This window comes from Carcharodon carcharias, chromosome 31 (assembly GCF_017639515.1).
Source record: "Carcharodon carcharias isolate sCarCar2 chromosome 31, sCarCar2.pri, whole genome shotgun sequence".
Taxonomy (NCBI): domain Eukaryota; kingdom Metazoa; phylum Chordata; class Chondrichthyes; order Lamniformes; family Lamnidae; genus Carcharodon; species Carcharodon carcharias.
In genome coordinates, this window is record NC_054497.1 from 25,776,000 (window position 1) to 25,802,969 (window position 26,970).

At 51.5% G+C, this 26,970-nt stretch overlaps 1 protein-coding gene across 4 annotated transcripts in view; it reads left to right on the top strand.

Moving 5' to 3' along the window:
- The window catches only part of triobpb (TRIO and F-actin binding protein b), a 466,860-nt gene that overhangs the window by 227,470 nt on the left and 212,420 nt on the right, over positions 1-26,970 (top strand). For all 4 annotated transcript variants that reach the window (XM_041178043.1, XM_041178040.1, XM_041178042.1 and 1 more), the window contains exons 4-7: positions 602-691; positions 4,911-5,020; positions 6,146-6,184; positions 14,385-14,877. In XM_041178043.1, coding sequence (XP_041033977.1) covers positions 602-691; positions 4,911-5,020; positions 6,146-6,184; positions 14,385-14,877 — 732 coding nt within the window. The remainder of the gene's footprint in view (positions 1-601; positions 692-4,910; positions 5,021-6,145; positions 6,185-14,384; positions 14,878-26,970) is intronic.

Consider the following 26,970-nt stretch of genomic DNA (forward strand, 5'->3'; position numbering starts at 1 on the left):
TGACCAATTTCCAGAGGACACCATAAACGAATGAATAACTTTAGTACTGACATTTACCACTGCCGAGAGGGTACGAGGCTATAGAAAATATACTGTATTGACCACATGGAGGATAAGGTGAAAGCATTTTGTGGGAGGGGTTCAAGGTTAAATTTGTGTCCAGTGTGGTAGGAGGGGTTACAATGATAATGTCAAATCACAGTGTGGTTAGACTGTGGAACTTGAGGTGCAGCTACATGAATAGCGCAGATGCACTTAAGGGGAAGCTGAATAAACATACAGGAAGACAGGAATAGAAGGATATACTGATAGGGTTTTATGGGGTCAGAGGAAGCTCATGTGAAGCATGGATACTGGCACAGACTAGTGGGGCCGAATGGCCTGTTTCTGTGCTATACCTTTAATGACCTATATTCTGCTCCCCCCAGTTTTGGCTGGGATTTTGAACGTGCATCTTGTAGAGCAAAGGAGAAATGTATGTGTTCCTCTTGTGTTGGACTTGTAGCCAAATGGTTATTGTCGAAAGGTATTGGTTCCCAACTGTGTTCTACCAGACTGTGGAGTTGAACATTTACTCAACTTTTTTCTCTTGTCCTATCAGACTGACGAACTGGATGGAGAGATCGACTTAAGAAGCTGTAACGATGTAACCGAGTACCAGGTTCAACGGAACTATGGATTCCAGATCCATGTGAGCAGACTCTCCTCTCATTCCCAGTGTGTGTGTGTGCACTTGTGATTTTCCACACTCCGGTCAGCTTGTTCAACCTGAAGTCAAAGATCCTGGCTCGGAATTTGCTTGGAACTGTGGAACACTTCCTCCACACTTCCAGCAGTTTACCCAAGGGCGAGCACCAACGGATACACCTGAAGTGAATCTCATTTTCATACTAAAGTGCTCCCACTTCATGAGCCAATTTTTGTGGCCCTTCTGTTTTCCCACCTTGTTCTTGCTCGTTGTGAAAACACACGTTAGAACCACCAAGGGAATTATAAAAACAAATGCTATTGTTGGAGCAAAAACAAAAATAGCTGGAAAAACTCAGCAGGTCTGACAGCGTCTGCGGAGCGGAACACAGTTAACGTTTCGAGTCCGTATGACCCTTCATCAGAACCGTTCTGAAGAAGTCATACGGACTCGAAACGTTAACTGTCTTCCTTTCCACAGATGCTGTCAGACCTGCTGAGTTTTTCCAGCTATTTTTGTTTTTGTTTCAGGTTTCCAGCACCCGCAGTATTTTGCTTTTATGCTGTTGTTGGAGTCTTGACCCAGGGTTTGGAAGCAAACCTATTGTTCCCCTGGGTACCTCTAAACTCTCTCGGTTTCGTTCCCCTTTCAGTCTCTCCGATTACTGCCTCAGCTCCAACCTTCCCCTTTTTTAAGGCTTTTAGACGCACTATTCCCTGGCCCTGTTCACTCACCCACCTCACCAACACTCCCTGTTCAAATCCCACCAGTCTGTTTGCATCCTGCTCACAGTACTGGGATAGCCCTGGTCGTAGATACCATGTTCTGCAACATGTCTGACACTGTTCCCCTTCAGGTTCACTGCTGCCTTTGATGTAGTTGATTCCTCCATTATCCTCGGTTGCTGATCCTGTGGTGGATGAGGCAAAAGGCAACGTGGTATTGAGGAAGCCTCGGAGAGCATGCTGAGGAGAATGTTACCAGGATGAGGGACTTCAGTTTTGTGGAGACTGCAGAAGCAGGGATTGCTCTCCTCAGAGCAGAGAATGTTAAGGAGCGATTTGATAGAGGTGTTCAAAACCATGAGGGGTCTTGATAGAGTAAATAAGGAGAAGCTGTTTCCACTGGCAGGAGATTTTAATGGTATGTTAATTATATTGTTAGGATACATAGGTGAAGAGCATTATTTAATCAAGTACTTTGAACAAGTATAAATAGGGGATAGCTGGGACACTGGTTTGGGTGGGAGGAGAGCTGTAAGACTGAACAGGTCTATAAACTCTCTCAATAAAGAAAATCTCTGCGTTTTGCTTTTGGCTTCACCAAGTGGCTTGGATCCTGGTTAACAGGAGGGTTTAAAATAATTGGCAGATTTAAAATAATTGGCAAAAGGAAATGAGGCCAAATGATTTTTCTCAGCAAGTTGCTGTGATCTGGAATGCACTGCCTAAAAGGGCGGTGGAAGTAGGTTCAAGTAGTAACTTCCAGAAGGAAATTAGATAAATACTTGAAGAGAAAGATTTTACAGGGCTATTGGGAAAAGGCAGGGAAGTGGGGCTAATTGGAAAATTCTTTCAAAGGGCTAGCACAGACACAATAGGCTTAATGGACTTCTTCTGTAATGTTCTTTGGAACTGTTTCCACTACAGGAGGGTCGATAATCAGAAGGACACAGCTTTAAGGTAATTGGCTAAAAGAACCAGAGGGGAGATGAGGAGAATTTTTTTTACACAGCGAGTTATTATTCTGATCTGGATTGTGCTGCCTGAAAGGGCGGTGGAAGCAGATTCAGTAGCAACTTTCCAAAAGCAACTAGATGTGTATTTGCAGCGAATTGCCAGGGGAAGCCATGATGGTAGAAAGCAACTAATAACAGCAACTTGCATTTATATAGCACCTGGAATGTAGAAAAATGTCCCAAGGAGCTTCACAGGAGCATAATCAGGCAAATATTGACACTGGGCCAAAGTAGGAGAAATTAGCCTTTCATGACCTCAGGATGATCCATAGAGATGTACAGCCAATGAAGGAGTTTTGAAGTGTAGTCATTTTTGTAATGTAGGAATTGCTGCAGCCAGTTTGTGCACAAGATCCCTCAATTCAGCCCAAGCCTTCCCTCAACCAACCAGCAGCAGAGCTCAGGGTGCTGAGGTCAGCTGGAGCATCTCCAGGCAGAATTGACGAGCTCAAAGCAGATGGGGAGCTGATCCCAGGACCTTTGCGAATTCGTATGGCTTGATCTACTAGCTTATATAACCTATGAATGCCTCAATTGAAACTGCCTCCACCACACTCTCGGGCAGTGCATTCCAGACCTTAACCAGATTCTCCAGCTGCACGTATGTTATGAACATATGAACAAAGATCAGGAGTAGGCCATTCAGCCCCTCGAGCCTGCTGCGCCATTTAATAAGGTCATGGCTGAATGGATGGTAATCTGAAATCGGTATCCCACCTCCCCCCGATAACCTATCACCCCCTCGCTTACCAAGCATCTATCCACCTCCATCTTAAAAATATTCAAAGACTCTGCTTCCACCACCTTTTCAGGAAGAGAGTTCCAAAGACTCTCAACCCTCTGAGTGAAAAAATGTTGCCTCATCTCTGTTTTAAAAGGGCACTCCTTATTTTAAACAGTGATCCCTAGTTCTAGATTTTCCCACAAGAGGAAACATCCTCTCCACATCCACCCTGTCAAGACCCCTCAGGATCTTATATGTTTCACTCAAGTCGCCTCTTACTCCTCTAAACCCCAGTGGATACAAGCCTAGCCTGTCCGACCTTTCCCCATGAGACAACCTGCCCATTCCAGGTATTAATCTAGTCAACCTTCTCTGGACTCTCCCAACGCATTTACGCTGCATCACATTCACAACCACTCGCCATGTGAAAAAGTTTCTCTTCATGTCTCCAGTGCTTCTTTTGCCAATTACCTTAAATCTGTGCCCTCTCGTTCTTGATTCTTCCATGAATTGGAACAGTTTCTCCCTAGCTACTCTGTCCAGACCCCTCATGATTTTGAACCCCTCCATCAAATCTCCTCTCAACCTTCTCTTCAAGGAAAACAGTCATAACTTCTCCAGTTGATCTATGCAGCTGAAGTTCCTCATCCCTAGAACTGTTCTCGTGAATCTTTTCTACACTCTCTCTCTAATGCCTTCACATCTTTCCTAAAGTGTTTTGCTCAGAACTGGACACAGTATTCCACTTGAGATTGAACTTATCTGCATCACATAAACGTATGTATTAGGAGCAGGAGTAGGCCACTCAGCCCCTCGAGCCTGCTGCACCATTCAATAAGATCATGGCTGATCTGAATGTAACCTCAAACCCGCATTCCTCCCCACTCCCGATAACCTTTCACCCCCTTGCTTATCAAGAATCTGTCTACCTCTGTCTTAAAAATATTCAAAGATTCTCCTTCCACTGCCTTTTGAGGAAGAGATTTCCAAAGACTCACAACCTTCTGAGGGAAAAATTTCTCCTAATCTCTGTCTTAAACGAGTGACCCCTTATTTTTAAACAGTGACCCCTAGTTCTAGACTCTCCCACAAGAGGAAACAAAATTTCCACACGCACCCTTTAAAGACCCCTCAGGATCTTTTATGTTTCAATCAAGTTGCCTCTTACTCTTGTAAACTCTAGCGGATACAAGCTTAGCCTGTCCAGCCTTTCCTCATAAAACGACCCACCCATTCTTGGTAGTCTAGTGAACCTTCTCTGAACTGCTTCTAATGCATTTGCATCCCTCCTTAAGTAAGGAGACCAATACTGTACACAGTACTCCAGATGTGGTCTCACCAATGGCCTGTACAACGTCCCTACTTTTGTATTCAATTCCCCTCACCATAAATGATAATATTCTATTAGCTTTGCTAATTATTTGCTGTACCTGCCTACAGCTTCAAATTGCTTCTTCCATGTGTCTGCTCATTTCGACAGTCTATGTCCTCCTGGAGTCTGCTGCTACCCTCCTCACTATTTACTGCATTCTCACATTTTGTCTGTACAGATTTCAGAACTGCATTCCCTGCACCCAAGACTAGGTTATTAATATTTAACAAGACAAGCAGTGGTCCTAACACTGACCTTGGGAAACCCCACTGTATACTGTCTGACAGGATAGACATCCGCCCACTGCTATTCTCTGCCCCCTATCCTGAGCCAATTACGTCCCCAGGTTACCACTGTCTCTTTGTCATCACGTGCTCCTGTTTTTCAGACGAAAGAATCCGTTTATACCCTGTCAGCGATGACTTCTGGGATCCGGAGGAACTGGATTGAGGCACTTCGAAAGAACGTCCGTCCGACCACCGCACCAGATGTGACAAAGTGAGCTGCAGAGAATTTACAGACACAGAAACAAGCCATTTGGCCCAATTGGTCCATGCTAGTATTTATGCTTCACATGAGCTTCCTCGCCCTTACTTAATCTCATTGTATCAGCTCTCTGTTCCTTTCCCTCTTGTACTTCTCTAACCTCCCCCTTAATTGCAGCTGCGCTATTCACCTCAAATACTCCTTGTTTCAGCTAAACGAAATAAGTGACAGCCATTCGCTGATTCATTCCTCAAACAACACCTGGCAGTTAACTGTCAGTCACATTCAACTGGTGCACTCCCCCTGGCAATGTCGCTTACCAGTCAGAGTCTACTTGCCAATCCATCAGCACTCTCTTCTCATATAGTACAAGTTGTTGTTCCCTTTACATTTGGTATTCTTGTGAATTATCCTGATGAGTACAAGATGAAAAGCTTCGACGAAATGTCTTTTTTTTCAGCAATGCTCCCTGTGTAGTGAGTCCTTACCTCTCTGGGTAAAGGAGTTTCCTCTGAATTCCCCACTGGATTTAATAGTCACCATCTTATATCGATGGCCTGTAGTTTTTGCCTAAAACAAGTTTGTCTGTATTTGTGTGCTGACATGTAGAAAGCTTCAGGCCGCTCTCTGAAAGTGTTTTGTTTATTCATTCATGGGACGTGTGCATTGATAGCTAGGCCAGTATTTATTGCCGATCCCTAAAGGTGATTGTGAGCCACCTTCTTGAACCTCTACAGTCCATGTGGTGTAGGTACACCCACAGTGCTGTTAGGGAGGGAGACCCAGGATTTCGACTCAGTGACAGTGGAAGGTGATATAGTTCCAGGTCAGAATGGTGTGGAATGAGGAAGAGCTGCTGGGGTAACGGGGAGAGAGCAGGGGTAACGGGGAGGGAACGGGGGTAACGGGGAGGGATTGGGGTGAATAAGTGGAGGGAATGGGTGGTGTAGAATTCTGAATAAAGGGTGTTTTGAAGTTTGGATCTCGGTTGCAATGGTGAATGATGTTCCTCAGATTTCAGTGCTGTATTGATTTAACTGTTGATAAGATATGGAAATGGGTCTTGCTTATTTGTTTTAATAAAATGTTTTCTCATATCTATTCTCTTTTTTCCCTTTTCCACTTGCTGCTGCTCAGGAGGAACACTTGGATGAAAACCCCGCCTTCAAGAGCCAGGTTAGTGTATGTGACAGTGCCGTTTATTTTAATGAACAGCCTTTTCCTGCTGCTTCCCCTGGACATGATCTCGCAGTCATCGGCAATCAGGGCAGAGCATGGAAACAATGAGTGAATTGTAACTTTTAACAACGTTGTTAGTGCCTTTCACCTGGAAGTTCCTCGAGGATCCTTCCAACCCGATTGTTGAGCCACCCAATGTAAACAGTTCCCTTGCTCTTCCACTCAGGTGGCAGCAGGAGATTCAGGAATTTCCCCAGGAAGTTTCTCAATGAGCTTCCGTCTCTTTTTAAATCAGAAATAATTTTCATAACAGAGCGTGAAAACAAGGGCAGAGGAAGAGCAAGTTAACCTGTCTTCAGGGATTGTGAGATCAAGCCTGTCTGCAGGGATAGAGGGGACAGGCACTTTGGCAGGGACGATGAATAGAAAGATTTACATTTATATTGAGGCTTTAATGACCTCAGAATATCCCAAATCCCCTAAAAGCCAATGAAGCACTTTTTGAAAAAAGCAAAATACTGCGGATGCTGGAAATCTAGAACAAAAACAAAAATACCTGGAAAAACTCAGCAGGTCTGACAGCATCTGCGGAGAGGAATACAGTTAACATTTCAAGTCTGTATGACCCTACATCAGAACTAAGACGTGTAGAAATGAGATGATATATAAGCTGGTAGAGGGGGTTGGGACAGGAGAACTCGATAGGGAGCCAGTGATAGGTGGAGTCCAAGAAGAGATTGCCAAAGATGTCATAGACTAAAGGACAAAGGGGTGTTGACAGTGGTGATATTATCTAAAGGATGTGCTAATGAGGACATTAAGGGAAGCAAGCTAGTGGCAGATGGCCCTAGTGTGGGTGGGGTGGTGGGAAGGAATCAAAATGGGCTAAAAGGTGGAGATGAAGCAACAGATCGAAATAAATTTAAAAATCCCTTCCCACCACCCCACCCACACTAGAGCCTTCTGCCACTAGCTTGCTTCCCTTAATGTCCCCATTAGCACATTCTTATTAATATCACCACTGTCAACACCCCTTTGTCCTTTTGTCTATGACATCTTTGGCAATCTCTTCTTGGCCTCCACCTATCACTGGTTCCCTATCGAGCTCTCCTGTCCCGTCCCCTTCTACCAGCTTGTATTTCATCTCATTTCTATATGTCTTAGTTCTGATGAAGGGTTATACGGACTCGAAGCGTTAACTGTATCCCTCTCCGCAGGTGCTGTCAGACCTGAGTTTTTCCAGGTATTTTTGTTTTTGCACTTATTGAAGTTTGGTTGCTGTTGTAATGTATGGAAAGCAGCAGTGAAATTGCACACAGCAAGATCCTACAACCAGCAATGCGGTAATGACCAGATAATCTGTTTTAGTAATGTTAATTGAGGGATAAATATTGAACAGGATGCCCGGTAGAACTCCCCTACTCTTCTCCCAGTAATGCAACGGGATCTTTTATGCCCACCAGACAGTGCCTCGGTTAAACGCCTCATTCAGAACACAGCACCTTGGGCAGTGCAGTCCTTTCTTTCTGCACTGGGAGTCTCAGCCTAGATTTGGTGCTGGGGTGAGTCTTGAACCCAGAGACTTCTGAGAGTGCTATCCACTGAGCCAGTTGACTGGAGCCCGCTGACTGGATGTGGCTTGCCTATTAGATTTGTGTGAAACATTACTTGTGATGGAGCAGTAGTGGGTTACTGCGAATTCAATAAAATTTTGTGGGGGGCATGTTAGCAGATTGCTGACGCCTCCAAATTGGCACCTGTTCTGATCCCCTGGGCTGTGTATAGATTATAAATGTTATATTTGCCTGGATGAGTGCAGCCCCAACTACACACAAGAAGCTCAACACCAGCCAGGACAGAGCAGCCCCGCTTGATGGGCACTCCATCCAACACCTTAACCATTCACTCCCTCCACCAGTGATGCACAGTGGCAGCAGTGTGTACCATCCACATGATGCACCGCAGCAATTTGTCAAGCCTCTTTCGATAGCACCTTCAAAACCCATGAAGTCCCCTGCCTGGAAGGACGAGGGCAACAGACACATGGGAACACCACCACCACCTGGAAGTTCCCCTCCAAGTCACTCACCATCCTGACTTGGAAATATAATCACCGTTCCTTCACGGTGGCTGGGTCAAAATCCTGGAACTCCCTCCCTAACAGCACTGTGGGTGTACCTACACCACATGGACTGCAGCGGTTCAAGAAGGCAGCTCACCACCATCTTCTCAAGGGCAAATAGGGATGGGCAATAAGTGCTGGCCCAGCCAGTGATGCCCACATCCTGTGAAATAATATATATTTAAAAGACGTGGTCATTTTCGATTAGTGAGTGGCTGCACTGGCTTTGTTTCTTAATCGGCCTCACCCTGGAGTATCTCTACAAGGAGTGAGGACTTGCTGACGAACCAGACGTTTGTAATGAGATCACAGGGTTGGGGAAAATTATGGGACAAATGCTAACCCTTTGTTCAAAGGCAAAGCTTCTTGGAATAGACGATCCCGGAATGGTGAGGATCTCCTGGGCAGGAAACCTGTAAGTTCCTGAACAGGGAGGAAGTGAGAGAATCTGTACTTCCTCCTCAGAGCAGGAAGCTGATGAGAGACTTCACCTCGTTACCATCCTGTTGCTGTGCAGCCAGTAATAGTCATGTTGACCGACACCTACAAGGGGTTGAGTTTGCTCAGTTGGCGGAAATTAGGTCCCTGGCCTGTTTCCAGCCAGTTGATATAAAATGATTGTGTCCTTGGAGAATTGGGTGTAGTTGTGGGTGAATCTGGCAGTTTCCTATCAAGGAGAGGAGGGAAGTTCTTCCAGTCACTGATTGTGTGAAAAATGAGAGAACAGCAAGGCACTTCCTGCTTTTTCACTCATTAAGGTTTTCATTAAAACTCTTGCCCCTCTCCATGGGGTTTATGTCCTGAAGATGGAGCTGATATTCTCAGGACGTTACACTTCCAGGAAAAGCCACCAGGATTAATACTATACACAATCCTGGGATTACAGCAACTTCAGGCTGAGTCTGTGCCGCACACATTTCCCTGTACCTCCCTGAATCCCTGGAGTACCGTGTACAGTTTTTGCCTCCTTACCTAAAGAGAGACATATTTGCCTTAGAGGGAGGGCAACAAAGGTTTAAAAGATTGAGGATCAGGAGATTGCCCTAAGAGAGATTGAGTAGACTAGGCCCATATTCCCTGGAGTTTGGAAGAATGAGAGGTGATCTCATTGAAATGTAAAACCCTTAAGACGCTCGACAGGGCAGATATTGGGAAGCTGTTTCCCCTGGCTGGGGAATCTAGAACACGGGGACACAGTTTCAGAATGTGGATGTTTAGGACTGAAATGAGGGGACATTCCTTCACTGAAAGGGTTTGTGAAATCTTTGGGATTCTCTATCCCAGAGGGTTGTGGTTGCTCAGTCTGTCAATATACTCGTGTCAGAGATTGATTTGGGATTCTCTATCCCAGAGGGTTGTGAATGCTCAGTCAGTCAGTATATTCGTGTCAGGGATTGATTTGGGATTCTCTATCCCAGAGGGTTGTGAATGCTCAGTCAGTCAGTATACTCGTGTCAGGGATTGATTTGGGATTCTCTATCCCAGAGGGTTGTGGTTGCTCAGTCAGTATATTCGTGTCAGAGATTGATTTGGGATTCTCTATCCCAGAGGGTTGTGGTTGCTCAGTCAGTATGTTCGTGTCAGAGATTGATTTTTGAGCACTAAGGGAATCAAGGGATACGGGGATAGAGCAAGAAAGTGGAGTTGAGCTAGGTAAGCAGCCCCGATTGCGTTGAATGGTGGAGCAAGAAGCTCTTGCCTCTGTTCCTTATGTAAGTATGTAATCCCATAAAGACCACCCGCCCTGCCTGTGCCAACATTTACCTATCACACGAGCAGATAGTCTTGATCATGTTTGCTCATCCTGTTCCCTGATCCCTTCTCCCTCTTTATCCATCTCTGTAATCTACCCGTCCACATTGACATCGTTTCTGCCTCACCACTTAACCCTGGAATGAATTCCACAGTGTCACACTCTGTTTCTCCGGCCCTCTGTTTCAAGTCTCATATTTATTATTGTACCTGAGGCTCCTAACTCTCAACCCCTCTGACTACTGGAAATAGTCTGCTCTTAATATATCACCCGTAATCTGTGTTCTTCTGAGTATAAAAGACCCACATTTTCACATCTTTGTATTTTCTCATAGTAGCCAGTATCCTAGTGAATCGACATTGTATTTTCTGTAAAGCCTTAGTATCCCTTCTATAGTATGAAGCCTAACACTGCACTCAGTTCTTTAACTGAGGTCTTATTTAAATCTTACATACAGTAAAATCCTGATGTGTCAAATCCCAAAGGACCCACCCACAATTTGTGTTGAATGTAGCTTCATGATAGCCTAGGAGGCGCCATTCCCACATGAATGGATATCTATATAACCCGATATGCTTACAAACACGGTCTACGTCAAAGACAACAGATTCCAATGCCACATGAAAACATAGTAAAGCAGTAAATGTGTGAGGAAGTGTTTATTCTATTTGTTCACACCTAACAATGGACTGAACTTACATTACAACATGTCCGGAGTTGGCTCCGGAAAATGTGGGTAATCTTTTGCTGCTGGACACACTGTCTTCAAACCCGAGTGATACAGTGCACCACGTCTTCAATGGGGTCAAACTCGTTTTCAGTGTTTTCGTGCTACGGTGCGAAACCCCAGAGCGTTCCTACAGCCTTTGTGGCATCAGCTGGGGAAACAGGCAAGCAGCTGGGCATTCGTCAGACTCCTCAGGGTCATTGGCGTCTTCGGGCTCCATGATTTCACGTTCTTGTCTGGTCTAACTCCGCTCTGATTGTTTGGTGCAGTCATATGACAAGCTTAGACAAGTTCAGCTAACCCGGAGTTACTGATGCTGAATTTCGGCTTATCATGGGCATCATTCTGTGGGATTTGTTATCCTGCTGGTAGGAATGGTTGACCTCTTTGACAAAACTGGAGTTTCCTGTCACCTGAGCTTGACTCATTGTGATTTCATCGTAGACTCTTAGCTTTTATATTTTATACCACTTGGAGTCAAACCTAGCACAGATGAAGATGGTTGTGGTTGTTGGAAGTCGATCATTCAAGTCCCAGGACATCACTGCTGATGTTCCTCAGGGTAGTGTCCTAGGCCCAACCATCTTCAGCTGCTTCAACAATGACCTTCTCTCCATCATAAGGTCAGAAGTGAGGATGTTCACTGATGATTGCACAACGTTCAGCACCATTCGTAACTCCTCGGACACTGAAGCAGTCAAGTCCATGTAAGACCTGGATAGCATTCAGGATTGGGCTGATGAGTGGCAAATAACAATCACGCTGCACAAGTGTCAGGCAATAACCATCTCTGACAAGAGGGAATATCAACTGTCTCCCCTTGACGTTGAAGGCCTTCTCTGCCTTCTCAAGGGCAATTAGGGATGGGCAATAAATGCTGGCTCAGCTGGTGATGCCCACATCCTGTAAAAGAATAAAACAAAAGTGAAATTCAGTTGGTTTCCTTTTGACTTTCTCATCTTGAGGTGCTGCTTTTAATATCCTGTGAACCCATCCCCTCCAAATCCCTCCTCCTTTACCATTCAGGGAATAATTACTCTCCTTTAAAAGATCAGCTTATTGACATTGAATTCTTCTGCTACTTTTTCAGCAATTATCTTATCAGCATCTCCTTACAGCTTCCTCTGCATTTCTTAAGAACTGACCATATCTGCTATTTTGGCCTCATCTGCAAATTTCAACGCCACTCCCTTTTGACCTACATCCGAATCCTCGATATACAGAAATAGCCTTGGACCAGAGCCCTGTGGGACACCGCCGCCCACTTCAACCACACTGCAAATGTGCCTTGAACTGTCACTCGCTCTGTATTGTTCCTCCTTATCAGTTTTTAATCCAGTTTGCTATCCTCCCCCAGCTTCATACTCCTGCTCAAAGGCTTTTCTCTATCCATGTTCTCTGTAACAGCAGCAATTCCTCTGTCCACTGTGCCTGTTACCATTGCCAAAGATTTCTAGCACGTTTGTCAAGCACAATCGTTCCTTTTGAAATCGGCGCTTGCTGTTATTATTTTTTTCTTCTTTATCTAAATACATGGTCATTTCTTCCTTAATTAAAGGCTCTAGAATCTTCCATGCCACAGATGTTAAACTAGCTCCCTGTAATTATCAGCATTAACTCTGTCTCCCTTTTTAAAAATGGGTTATACACAGGCCAAATCCCACAGACGAGAGCCCTGACATATTTCCAAAACCACGCCACATCTCAGAATGTCTCCAGTGGGGCATTTTCTCTTCCCTGTTATGGTCCAGAATTGATGACCATGCCTTCAAGCTGCCTGGGCCCTAAGCTTTGGAATTCCCTCCCTAATGCGGGGGGGAAAACTCTAGTTAGACCCCCATCTGGAGAACCGCATTTAATTCTGGACATCCCACTTCAGAAAGAGCATAGCGGAGTTGGAGTGAATGCAGCCAGAATTTACTAGAATGCTACCCTGAAAGGGTTGAATCATGACATACTGCAGAGACTTGGCTTGCATTACCTCGAATATAAGGGTGACCCAGTTAAGGTGGTTAGGGATGCTTAAAGGAGTTGATCAGGTAGATAGAGAGAAATTGTTTCCTTTGTAAGGGGGTGTTCAGAACAAGTGGGGTGGTGGCCGGGGAGTGCATCACCTTAATATGAGAGCCAGGCTCACCAGGGTTGCTGTCAGGAAGCAGCTCTTTCACATAAAAGGGTTTATACAAATCTGGAACTCTCTTCTTCAAAAAGGCTGTTGAGGCTGGGGATCAACTGAAAAATTTCAAAACCAAGATTGCTGGATTCTTGGAAAAACTCAGCAGGTCTGACAGCATCCGCGGAGAGGGATACAGTTGACGTTTCGAGTTCGTATGACCCATCATCAGATGAGGAGTCATTCGGACTCGAAACGTCAACTGTATCCTGACACGGATGCTGTCGGGCCTGCTGAGTTTTTCCAGGTGATTTTGTTTTAGATTTCCAGCATCCGCAGTATTTTGCTTTTATATTATATTGCTAGATTCTTGGAGGGGAAGGGGGGGTTAAGGGTTTTGGAATCAAGGCAGGTGGATGAAGGTAAGATACAAATCAGCTCTAATCTTATTGAACGGCAGGAGGGGCTGAATGGGCCTCCTCCTGTTTTAATGTTCCATGTACCAGAGGCCAGGGGTTGCGACTGACCTGTCTGCGCCTGTCACTAGACTGAGGGTGGACGAGCTCTTTTCGAAGTGGGACAGTTTTTAGTTGAGAGTGTGGGAGGGCTGGCTCTGAGCCTCTCTGCGCAACTGATTGACAATGAGCCCTGCAGGTCCTGGGTTGGATCGCTGGCTGAGTTGGTAGTTCTCACTGGGGGAGATGGATGGGCACTCTGCAGCTAGCCACAGATGCCTGAGCTCGAAGGAAAGCCATCATCACTGCTCCTGATCCTCTTCATTTGTCTAATGCCCAGTTTGTCGCTTGTCTAAACCAGTCGTGGGCCCGTCACCATTTACCAACGTTCAACACCTGGGTAGGGCCCTGGAATGTGCCTGGCATCATGGAACCATATCCTAGAATAAATCAGCATCTTCAGGAGAGGCCAGGAAAGAAGGGAAAATCCCAGGATCTGGGCGTGTAAGAGGATCAGCGGGAATGTCACCGGGCTGGTAATCCAGAGGCCCCAGGCTAATGTCCAGGGACATGGGGTTCATATCCCACCACGGCAGCTGGTGGAATTTAAATTCACTGAAAAGCCAGTCTCAGCGATGGTCACCGTTGTTGTAAAAGCCCGTTTGGTTCACTAAATGCCCTTTAGGGAAGGAAATCTGGCGGCCTGGCCTGCATGAGACTTCAGACTTACAGCAATGTGGTTAACTCTGCAACAGCTTAGCAAACCCCTCAGTTCAGGTGCAGTTAGGGATGGGCAACAAATGCTGGCCTTGCCATTGGGAGCCACGTTCCATGAAAGAATTGGAAAAGAAACTGCTGATATCTTCATGTGGTTTGATGTCAAGCGTTACCTGATCCACGCTCCAGTGAAGCTCCTTGGGGCCTTGTATTACATTAAAGATGTTTTACAAATGCAAATTGTTGTTGTACTCAGATGATTTAGTGGTGATTCGTTTCAATAATCCCATTTTTTTTCCCTACATCCTAGCTTAACAGACAGCAACAAAGAGAATACTTTCCGTGAGACGATAGCAAGACGGAATGTAGCGAGACAGGAAGCGGCGGCTGCAGACAGGACACGGCTAGATGTCCAGCGGAGCAGCCGCCGAGCGGACAGCCACGAGCAGCGCCTGCCCACGCTGGAGACGGTGGAGCTGGAGCCCGTCCAGCCAGCGCGGGGGTCGGACGCCTCCAAGGCCGAGGAGCTGCAGCGCGAACAGGCTCAGCGGATAGTCGAGCGCAGCAGGTGGTTCGAGTCCACCACCCTGAACGACTGCCCGCCAAGGACAGGGGCGGACTGGACCTCCCAGACCCTCCAAATCCCCGACCCCCTCAGCAAAGACATCGAGGTGAAGTGGCAGGAGCTGGAGCGTATCCCGCTGCGGGACCACAAGCAGGTCCCCATCAAGTGCTTGCGATCCCTCAATCCCAGCATGAACGACAGTGGGACATCAGGAACCACAGAGCGACTGAAGAAGGAGGTAATGACTGGAATTGTGGGTGGAGGGGGGTGGTGGGGGCAGCATAGGGTTAATAGCTCAGAGACAGACCCATCTTGTCCATGCCAGCGTTGGTCCTCCATCCTCCCACCCGTCTCCATCTCAACCTTGCAGCATACCCTTCCATTCCTTTCTGCCTTGTGTTTATCGAGCTTCCCCTTTAGTAGATCGGTGCTCGTCACCTCAGCCATCCCCATGTGGCAGTGAGCTCCACGTTCAAACCACTGACTGTGGCCGTTGAGAAATTAGTTTAACCAAAGACCCCAGCATGCTTTTCAAATCCTGATGTTGTTTCCCCCCTTCCCCAGCCTTCACAGCCTCTGGCGGTCTCACCTTGGACAGGTGATGGGTCAGAGGTCATGGTGGACAGCAGTCACTGCTGGCTCGGCAGGGAGCAGACGACTGGAAGGTCCCGAGTTCTATCCTGAAGTCTCGCTCCTTTCCCCACTCTTCCTGCTCCTCTAGGACATTCCTTATAACGTAACTCTGAGACCAAGTTTCTGCTCACCTGTTCTAATATCTCCTTGTGTGGTTTTGCATCAAATTTTGTTCGATAACGCTGTTGTGAATCTTGAGTATTTGACTAAGCTAAAGGCAACATGTAAATGCAGGTTGCTGTTGGTGGCCGAATTTACTTGTTTCTCTCATAACATTTTATTTTGGGTTTATTGGTTCAGGTGCCCACGGGCAGCTTTGAGCTCTGTTTAATACATCGTGGGATTTCCTTACCCACCATATCGCAGAGTGTTGTTCTCAGGAGAGGACCACTTACTGTGCAAGGGTGCTACTTTACCATTCGGCAGACCCAGTGCTCTGATGGTTTATCATTGTGAGATTAGCAGAGAAATTTCAGATTGGAAACACTTTTTTGTCCTTCAGGGCCCTGGCCTCCTGAGAACTGGTCTGTCACTGTCCAAAAAGAAGGGCTTGCCTTTCGTGACCTTTACAGCCAATGAAGTTCTTTATGAAATGCAGCCACTGTTATAATGTAGCAAGCACGGCAGCTAATTTGTGCACAGCAAGCTCCCACAGACAGCAATGTGGTAACCAACTGGAACAAAGGAACATAGGGCTTAGGAGCAGGAGTAGGCCATTTGGCCCTTCGATCATAGCTGATCTGGTTGTGGTCTCAACTTCATTTTCCTGTCTGCTGCTTTTAATGACCTTGGTTGTTTGGCCAGGAGACCAGGGAGAACTCCCCTTCTCCTCTTCAGAATAGACCATTACATCCTGCGAGGGCAGACGAGACCTTGGCCTAATGTCTCATCTGGAAGATGGCACTGCTGATAGTGCAGCACTCCCTTCGTACTGGCCCTTGGCAGTGTTACCCAGGAGTGTCTGCTCAAGTCTCCGGAGTTGGTCTTGATGCTGTGATCCTCTGATTCAAGTGAGATCTCTACCCGCTGAGCCAAGACTGAAGCATTCATCCCACGCAGGAACCCTGCCAGCCAGCAGATGAAACTCCACTCTCATCAGCAGGCGTGGGGGGGTCATATTCAAACGTAGGAAAGAACGAGATGCTGGCCTACAGGGTTAATACATTCCATTCTCCCAAGCACAGCTCAGTCTGTCTGCACGATGGTACAGCTGTGAGGACAGTGCTGACACTGAACTTCAGGAGTGGGTGTGTAAATTTATTTCTCTGATTATATTCATCTGAAGCATGAAAAAGATCATTTCAGCTTTGGACCGTGTCTGACAACAGCAACACAGATCTGTCCAAACCTGTGGCAAAGAAAGGAAAACTTAAAAACAGAAATGTTTCACAAGGGGAGATCGCTTGTGGGGTTTAAAAATGGGTTCATGTGCCAAATTAATCATAAATGTTTTTTGCACCACCAACTTCAGTTCACCTCTCTACTGGTGCCCTGCATCTGCCAAGTCAGTGGTGTAACAGGAATGAAGACGAGCAGTGTGGCTGTCAGTGGAATGGAGGGATTACTGACTGTGGAAATGCTTTTTGTTGCTGATGAGGTGGGGAGTTTGGGTAAATAATCCAAGCTGGTTGGTGGTCCCCAAACCAGGACACAGAGATTTCCTTTATTGAGAGAGTTTATTGACTTGTTCAGTCTCACAGCTCTCCTCCCACACAACCCAGTGTCCCAGCTATTCCCTATTTACACTTTCTCAAAGACAATTAATACCCACCACTTGTTTCTATTAACCTTAACAATATAATTGACATTTACAAACCTTTAAGAATGTAATTGATAAGACATTGAGAAGGTTCAGCATTGGGGAGCACATGGTCTCCGGTGAGCTGGATTGTACCTGTATCAGGCAGCTTGGTGTGCAGGGACCCTGACCCCATCATGCTGCTCCTCCATTTACTCTTGTTGCTCCTTAATTTCTTCCTCCTCCTCCTCCTCCAAGGATGCAGAGTGGTCAACACCTTCCTCCTCCTGTAGTTTGAGTCTTAATAACATTAGATTATAAATAGGAGCAGGAGCAGGTCATTTGGCCCCTCCAGCCTGTTCCCACCAATCAGTAAGTTCATGGTTGACCTGATTGTGGCCGTAACTGCACTTTCCTGCCTGTCCCCCTCCCCCATAACCCTTGACTCCCTTGTCGATCAAGAATCTGTCCAACTCGGCCTTGAATAAACTCACTGACCCAGCCTCCACTGCTCTGAGGGAGAGCATTCCAAAGACTAACAACTCTCAGAGAAGAAATTCCTCCTCATCTCCATCTTTAATGGGAGATCTCTTATTTTGAAACCATCTTATTACCCATGAGGGGAAACACCCTGTCAAGCCCCCTCAGAATCTTACGTGTTTCAATAAGATCACCCCTCATTCTTCTAAACACCAGTGGGCATAGGCCCAACCTGCTCAACCTATCCTCATAAGAAAACCTCTTCATCCCAGGAATCAGCCTAGTGAACCTTCTCTGAGGCAATGCAAGTATTTACCCTCCTGAAGTAAGAGCGTTCCGGACACCCTCGCTGGTGCAGACTGAAAGGCAGCCCCCAGATCTGTCCAGGTACCTGCACTGCATCTTCAGCAGCCCAGTGGCTTGCTCAGTGACCACTCTTATGCTCCATTGTGCCCTTTCTCTGCATCAGTGGTAGAACTCCTCACAGGTTTCATCAGCCATGTCCTTGGAGGGCATTCCTTGTGTCCAAGGAACCATCAGCTGAATATGTTTGCAGCTTGGAAGATCTTTGGGAATCTTGACTGGTGAAGAATGAAAGCAGCTGTCAGCTTCCTTGGTATCGTGTGTGAACACGTTGTAGTGGTTACACACCAGCTGAACACTGATGGAGTGAGATCCCTTTTTGGTTGATAAATGCCGCTGATTGATCTGAGGGGGCCTTTCATTGTCATTTGGGAGCAGTTTCTGACTCCTCGGACTTGGTGGGAGGGGCTTCTAGACGTTGCAGAAACTCCGAGGGCGTTCTCATGGCCAAGGTGGAGGTAAGTGACAGCCTTGGCAAACATGGCATTGGCCGCCTGGGAGATGCACGTGTGAAATCCTGCACATGTCACTAGCAGATCCCTGGAAGGAGCTGGAAGTAAAGAAATGCAGAGAGGCGCTGACTTTGACGGTCGCTGGTTATGTGTGCGCTGTCCCGGCAGAGCCTGCGCTGTCCCGGCAGAGCCTGCGCTGTCCCGGCGGGGTCTGCGCTGTCCCGGCGGGGTCTGCGCTGTCCCGGCGGGGTCTGCGCTGTCCCGGCGGGGTCTGCGCTGTCCCGGCGGGGTCTGCGCTGTCCCGGCAGAGCCTGCGCTGTCCCGGCAGAGCCTGCGCTGTCCCGGCCGGGTCTGCGCTGTCCCGGCAGAGCCTGCGCTGTCCTGGCAGAGCCTGCACTGTCCCGGCAGAGCCTGCGCTGTCCCGGCGGGGCCTGCGCTGTCCCGGCGGGGCCTGCGCTGTCCTGGCGGTGTCTGCACTGTCCCGGCGGGGTCTGCGCTGTCCCGGCAGAGCCTGCGCTGTCCCGGCGGGGTCTGCCCTGTCCCGGCAGAGCCTGCCCTGTCCCGGCGGGGTCTGCGCTGTCCCGGCGGGGTCTGCGCTGTCCCAGCAGAGCCTGCGCTGTCCTGGCGGGGTCTGCGCTGTCCCGGCGGGGTCTGCGCTGTCCCGGCGGGGTCTGCGCTGTCCCGGCGGGGTCTGCGCTGTCCCGGCGGGGTCTGCGCTGTCCCGGCGGGGTCTGCGCTGTCCCGGCGGGTTCTGCGCTGTCCCGGCCGGGTCTGCGCTGTCCCGGCAGAGCCTGCGCTGTCCCGGCGGGGCCTGCGCTGTCCCGGCGGGGTCTGCGCTGTCCCGGCAGAGCCTGCGCTGTCCCGGCCGGGTCTGCGCTGTCCCGGCAGAGCCTGCGCTGTCCCGGCAGAGCCTGCGCTGTCCCGGCGGGGCCTGCGCTGTCCCGGCGGGGCCTGCGCTGTCCCGGCGGGGCCTGCGCTGTCCCGGCAGAGCCTGCGCTGTCCCGGCGGGGTCTGCGCTGTCCCGGCAGAGCCTGCACTGTCCCGGCGGGGTCTGCGCTGTCCCGGCGGGGTCTGCGCTGTCCCGGCGGGGTCTGCGTGTCCCGGCGGGGTCTGCGCTGTCCCGGCGGGGTCTGCGCTGTCCCGGCAGAGCCTGCGCTGTTCCGGCAGAGCCTGCGCTGTCCCGGCGGTGTCTGCGCTGTCCCGGCAGAGCCTGCGCTGTCCCGGCGGGGTCTGCGCTGTCCCGGCAGAGCCTGCGCTGTCCCGGCGGGGCCTGCGCTGTCCCGGCGGGGCCTGCGCTGTCCCGGCGGGGCCTGCGCTGTCCCGGCGGGACCTGCGCTGTCCCGGCGGGGCCTGCGCTGTCCGGCGGGGCCTGCGCTGTCCCGGTGGGGTCTGCGCTGTCCCGGCAGAGCCTGCGCTGACCCGGCAGAGCCTGCGCTGACCCGGCAGAGCCTGCGCTGTCCCGGCAGAGCCTGCGCTGTCCCGGCGGGGTCTGCGCTGTCCCGGCAGAGCCTGCCCTGCCCCGGCGGGGTCTGCGCTGTCCCGGCGGGGTCTGCGCTGTCCTGGCGGTGCCTGCGCTGCCGCGGTGGAGCCTGCGCTGTCCCGGCGGAGCCTGCGCTGTCCCGGCGGAGCCTGCGCTGTCCCGACGGAGCCTGCGCTGTCCCGGCGGAGCCTGCGCTGTCCCGGCGGAGCCTGCGCTGTCCCGGCGGAGCCTGCGCTGTCCCGGCGGAGCCTGCGCTGTCCCGGCGGAGCCTGCGCTGCCCTGGCGGGGTACGCGCTGTCCTGGCGGAGCCGGCGCTGTCCTGGTGGGGTCTGCGCTGTCCTGACCCACTGAGCAGGAGATCTCCCAGGAGGCGGCAGATGTCAGATCTCCTGCTGAGAAATCCCTGAACATCCAGAGGTCCTGTTGCTCTGTCCTGTCAGAGAGCTGACCCTCTGTCTGTGGACCCTGTGCTGAGGGCATCACCTTCTGTGGACTGGAGCCCTCTGTCTGTCCCCTCTGTCCTGTGGAGCAGCGCGTGGGGCTGAGGGAGGAGGGAGCAGCGCGTGGGGCTGAGGGAGGAGGAGGGAGCAGTGCGTGGGGCTGTGGGAGGAGGAGGGAGCAGCATGTGGGGCTGAGGGAGGAGCAGCGCGTGGGGCTGAGGGAGGAGCAGCGCGTGGGGCTGAGGGAGGAGCAGCGCGTGGGGCTGAGGGAGGAGCAGCGCGTGGGGCTGAGGGAGGAGCAGCGCGTGGGGCTGAGGGAGGAGCAGCGCGTGGGGCTGAGGGAGGAGCAGCGCGTGGGGCTGAGGGAGGAGCAGCGCGTGGGGCTGAGGGAGGAGCAGCGCGTGGGGCTGAGGGAGGAGCAGCGCGTGGGGCTGAGGGAGGAGCAGCGCGTGGGGCTGAGGGAGGAGCAGCGCGTGGGGCTGAGGGAGGAGCAGCGCGTGGGGCTGAGGGAGGAGCAGCGCGTGGGGCTGAGGGAGGAGCAGCGCGTGGGGCTGAGGGAGGAGCAGCGCGTGGGGCTGAGGGAGGAGCAGCGCGTGGGGCTGAGGGAGGAGCAGCGCGTGGGGCTGAGGGAGGAGCAGCGCGTGGGGCTGAGGGAGGAGCAGCGCGTGGGGCTGAGGGAGGAGCAGCGCGTGGGGCTGAGGGAGGAGCAGCGCGTGGGGCTGAGGGAGGAGCAGCGCGTGGGGCTGAGGGAGGAGCAGCGCGTGGGGCTGAGGGAGGAGCAGCGCGTGGGGCTGAGGGAGGAGCAGCGCGTGGGGCTGAGGGAGGAGCAGCGCGTGGGGCTGAGGGAGGAGCAGCGCGTGGGGCTGAGGGAGGAGCAGCGCGTGGGGCTGAGGGAGGAGCAGCGCGTGGGGCTGAGGGAGGAGCAGCGCGTGGGGCTGAGGGAGGAGCAGCGCGTGGGGCTGAGGGAGGAGCAGCGCGTGGGGCTGAGGGAGGAGCAGCGCGTGGGGCTGAGGGAGGAGCAGCGCGTGGGGCTGAGGGAGGAGCAGCGCGTGGGGCTGAGGGAGGAGCAGCGCGTGGGGCTGAGGGAGGAGCAGCGCGTGGGGCTGAGGGAGGAGCAGCGCGTGGGGCTGAGGGAGGAGCAGCGCGTGGGGCTGAGGGAGGAGCAGCGCGTGGGGCTGAGGGAGGAGCAGCGCGTGGGGCTGAGGGAGGAGCAGCGCGTGGGGCTGAGGGAGGAGCAGCGCGTGGGGCTGAGGGAGGAGCAGCGCGTGGGGCTGAGGGAGGAGCAGCGCGTGGGGCTGAGGGAGGAGCAGCGCGTGGGGCTGAGGGAGGAGCAGCGCGTGGGGCTGAGGGAGGAGCAGCGCGTGGGGCTGAGGGAGGAGCAGCGCGTGGGGCTGAGGGAGGAGCAGCGCGTGGGGCTGAGGGAGGAGCAGCGCGTGGGGCTGAGGGAGGAGCAGGGAGCAGCGCGTGGGGCTGAGGGAGGAGGAGGGAGCAGCGCGTGGGGCTGAGGGAGGAGCAGGGAGCAGCGCGTGGGGCTGAGGGAGGAGCAGCGCGTGGGGCTGAGGGAGGAGGAGGGAGCAGCGCGTGGGGCTGAGGGAGGAGGAGGGAGCAGCGCGTGGGGCTGAGGGAGGAGGAGGGAGCAGCGCGTGGGGCTGAGGGAGGAGGAGGGAGCAGCGCGTGGGGCTGAGGGAGGAGGAGGGAGCAGCGCGTGGGGCTGAGGGAGGAGGAGGGAGCAGCGTGTGGGGCTGAGGGAGGAGCAGTGTGTGGGGCTGAGGGAGGAGCAGTGTGTGGGGCTGAGGGAGGAGCAGCGTGTGGGGCTGAGGGAGGAGCAGCGTGTGGGGCTGAGGGAGGAGCAGCGTGTGGGGCTGAGGGAGGAGCAGCGCGTGGGGCTGAGGGAGGAGGGAGCAGTGTGTGGGGCTGAGGGAGGAGGAGGGAGCAGTGTGTGGGGCTGAGGGAGGAGCAGCGCGTGGGGCTTAGGGAGGAGGAGGGAGCAGTATGTGGGGCTGAGGGAGGAGGAGGGAGCAGTGTGTGGGGCTGAGGGAGGAGGAGGGAGCAGCGTGTGGGGCTGAGGGAGGAGGAGGGAGCAGCGCGTGGGGCTGAGGGAGGAGGAGGGAGCAGCGCGTGGGGCTGAGGGAGGAGGAGGGAGCAGCGCGTGGGGCTGAGGGAGGAGGAGGGAGCAGCGCGTGGGGCTGAGGGAGGAGGAGGGAGCAGCGCGTGGGGCTGAGGGAGGAGGAGGGAGCAGCGCGTGGGGCTGAGGGAGGAGGAGGGAGCAGCGCGTGGGGCTGTGGGAGGAGGAGGGAGCAGCGCGTGGGGCTGAGGGAGGAGGAGGGAGCAGCGTGTGGGGCTGAGGGAGGAGGAGGGAGCAGCGCGTGGGGCTGAGGGAGGAGCAGCGTGTGGGGCTGAGGGAGGAGGAGGGAGCAGCGTGTGGAGCTGAGGGAGGAGCAGCGTGTGGGGCTGAGGGAGGAGGAGGGAGCAGTGTGTGGGGCTGAGGGAGGAGCAGCGTGTGGGGCTGAGGGAGGAGCAGCGTGTGGGGCTGAGGGAGGAGCAGCGTGTGGGGCTGAGGGAGGAGCAGCGTGTGGGGCTGAGGGAGGAGCAGCGTGTGGGGCTGAGGGAGGAGCAGCGTGTGGGGCTGAGGGAGGAGCAGCGTGTGGGGCTGAGGGAGGAGCAGCGTGTGGGGCTGATGGAGGAGCAGCGTGTGGGGCTGAGGGAGGAGCAGCGCGTGGGGCTGAGGGAGGAGGAGGGAGCAGTGTGTGGGGCTGAGGGAGGAGGAGGGAGCAGTGTGTGGGGCTGAGGGAGGAGGAGGGAGCAGCGTGTGGGGCTGAGGGAGGAGGAGGGAGCAGTGTGTGGGGCTGAGGGGGGTTCAGGCTGCTTGCAGCTCCTCTGTTGCTCCTGGTACTGGTGGTGTTACTGGTGCCGCTGGCCTTGACCCTGATGAAAAGTCCAGGGTAGAGCTGCATCATCTGTCCCCTTGTCATGGTGAAGGCTGACAGCAGGGAACTGCAGTCTGGAAATGTTTAAGGTAGCAAAAAGGCTTGGAAATCATCTCCAAAAGAGTGAAAGCTCCCTCACAGGACACATCTTGTGAACAAAAGCCTTTTACTTGGACGGAGAAGCAGCTGATGGTGTTAATTAAGTAAAGGTTTCCCCGGCCAGTGAGCCTCTCATGCCGGCTGTGCTCCTGCCTTGTTGACCCTGGTGAGTTTCTGATGGCCCAGGGAACCCGTGCGTTTCAAACTGGATTCTGCTCCAGCCACAGAAAAACAGCTCTTATCAAAATCACAAATGATATCCTGTGTGATTATAACACAGCTACATTTTCCCTCCTTACTGACAATTTTTAAAATTCATTCACGGGATGCGGGTGTCGCTGGCTGGGCCAGCATTTGTTGCCCATCCCTAGTTGCCCTTGAGAAGGTGGTGGTGAGCTGCCTTCTTGAGCCGCTGCAGTCCATGTGGTGTAGGTACACCCACAGTGCTGTTAGGGAGGGAGTTCCAGGATTTTGACCCAGCAACAGTGAAGGAACGGTGATATATTTCCAAGTCAGGATGGTGAGTGACTTGGAGGGGATCTTCCAGATGGTGGTGTTCCCATCTATCTGCTGCCCTTGTCCTTCTAGATGGTAGTGGTTGTGGGTTTAGAAGATGCTGTTGAAGGATTCTGGGTGCATTCTTGCAATGCATCTTGTAGATGCGAAGATAGGCAGGAAAGCAATTTGTGAGGAGGATACAGAGGGCGGAATCATCCTAGATTTGCACTAAGTTTGGTAGTGGGCTTGAGAAATGACGTTTTACCCTCCGGCCGCAATAGCTGTTTTCATGCCCATATCGTCCGCTTCCTGTCTCATTAATTATGCAGTCGCTGGAAACACACTGTCTCGCTGGCCGGCAGCCTCTGAATCGCCCGCTACGCTGTTTCTTTACTGTTTCCTCATTCCAGGTGCCATATCTAAACTGCAGCCGTGCACACGGTTCTCAATGCTCACGGCCCAGGACTGCTCCAGTGAAGACATGGCCCTGAAAGTCAAGGAGAGTTCAGTGACCCGTCACTGGGCTGGCGTTTGGAGGGCCATCGTGATGTCCTCCAGCCCTGCTTTGGCCACAGGAGCTGCAGCAATCTCGCCACAGCGGCAGCGGTGGTCAGTGCCAATGCTGCAAAGTGGCAGCGGTGGTCAGTGCCAATGCTGCACAGTGGCAGCGGTGGTCAGTGCCAATGCTGCACAGGGGCAGCGGTGGTCAGTGCCAATGCTGCACAGGGGCAGTGGTGGTCAGTGCCAATGCTGCATAGAGGAAGTTGGCCATCCAGTGCAATGCAAACAAACCTCACAGTCCCGAGTGGAGTGCAGCTCGCCAGGTGAAACACGTTGTTGTGCAAACACGCTGACGTGCTCGGATGATCCATCGTGGGGGGTGGGGGGGGTGGGACGATTCCGGTGAGCAGGGCTTATAATGAGATGCTAAAGTATTGAAATGATATCCTCAATGTGCGGCGGTGGGAAACACAGCCCACCATTGACGGGTGGAGCAGACAATCACAAACTGGGTTTTTTTGGCCTTTCACCGTATTGTCTGCTCATTCTGCCAAACATGTCCGTGGCCAACGGGAGCGGAAAATTCCACCCAGAGTCTGCAAAGGAATATAGATAAGTTGTGAGAGGGCAAAAATTTGGCAGATGAAGTATAATGTGGGACAAATGTGATGTTGTCCATTCTGACAGGAAGAACAGAAAAGCAGAATATTATTTAAATAGAGAGACTGCAGAACTCTGGTACAGAGGAATCTGGGTATCCTGGTGTATTAATCACATGGAGTTAATATGCAGGTAACTAGGAAGGCAAATGGAATGTTGGCTTTTATTGCAAGGGGAATAGAATATAAAAGTAGAGAAGTCTTATTACAACTTGTGCAGGGTATTGGTGAGACCACACCTAGAGTACTGTGTACAGTTTTAGTCTCCTTACTTCAGGAGGGATTTACTTGCATTGGAAGCGGTTCAGAGAAGATTTACTCAGCTGATTCCTGGGATGAAGGGGTTGTCTCATGAGGAAAGGTTCAGCAGGTTGGACCCATATACTCATTGGAGCTTAGAAGAATGAGAGGTGATCTTACTGTAACATGTAAGAATCTGAGGGTGCTTGACTAGGTAGATACTGAGAGAATGGGGGGGAATGTAGAACTAGGGGCATGGTTTAAAACAAGGGGTCTGGCATTTAAGACAGAGATGAGGAGGAATTTCTTTTCTCAGAGGGTTGTTAGTCTTTGGAACCCTGTTTCTCAGAGAGCAGTGGAAGCTGGGTCATTTAATATATTCAGGGCTGAATTAGACAGATTTCTGATTGACAAGGGGGTCAGGGTTATTTGGGCAGACAGGAAAGTGGAGTTAAGGCCACATCAGATCAGCCATGATCTTATTGACGGGCAGAGAAGGCTCGAGGGGCCGAGTGGCCTGCTCCTAGTCCTGTTCTTATGTTCTAATGTTCTGCTCCTCGATCTGTCTTCAGCCTTTGACACAGTTGACCACAGCATGCTCCTCCAATGCCTCGTGTACAGCTGGGTGGAACTGCCATAGTTTCTCTTCCCACTTCTGCACCGTTCCCTCTGGTGGCCCCTAAGGATCGATCCTTGGCCCCCTCCTATTTCTCATCTACATGTTGCCCCACGGCAACACATCCAAAAGGACAGTGTTAGTTTTCATGTGTACGCTCATGACCCCCAGCTCTACCTCTCTCTTGACTCCTCCACTCTTGCTAAATTATCAGACCGCTTATCCAGCATCCAGTACTGGGTTTATTTTTCTGTGTTCATTCACTGGCGTCACTGGCAAGGCCAGCATTTATTGCCCATCCTTAATTGCCCTTGAACTGAGTGGCTTGCTGGGCCATTTCAGGGGGCAGTTAAGAGTCAACCACATTGTTGTGGGTCTGGAGTCACATGTAGGCCAGACTGAGTAAGGATGGCAGATTTCCTTCCCTAAAGGGCATTAGTGAACCAGATGGGTTTTTTATGATAATTGATGATAGTTTCATGGTCACTGAGGCTAGCTTTATACTCCAGATTTATTCATTGTGTTTTAAGTTCTACCAGCTGTCATGGATGGGATTTGAACCCATGTCCCCAGAGCATTAGACTGGGCCTGCTAGATTACTAGTCTAGTGATGGTACCTAGTTATGACATAAATGAGCAGACATTTTCTTCAATTAAATATTGGGAAGAGGGAAGCCATTGTTTGCAGCCTTCATTTCAAACTTCTTTCCCTAGCTTCCAATTCCATCCCTCCCCCGGTAACAGCCTGAGATTAAACCCGTCTGTTTGTGACCTGTGTGTCACATTTGATCCCCAGAAGAGCTTCTGACCTCATCTTTGTGCCATCACCATATTTCCACCTCCGTCACTGCTGTCTCAGCTCATCTGCTGCTTAACCCCTCATTCCTGCCTTTATCCTTCATGACCTCTTGACGCGATTATTCTGACACACTGCTGGCTGCTTTCCCACATTCTACCCTCTGTAAACTTGAGATCCATCCAAAACTCTGTTGCCCATGTCCTAATTAGCAGCAGGTCCTGTTCCTCCATCACCCCTGTGCCCATTGACCTACATTGGCTCCCGGTCAAGCAATACCTTGACTTTAAAATTCTCATCCTTGATTTGTAATCACGCCATGGTCTTACCTTTTCCTATCTCTCTAATCTCCTACAGCCCTCTGAGATATCTGTACTCATCTAATTCTGGCCACATCCCTCATTTTAAT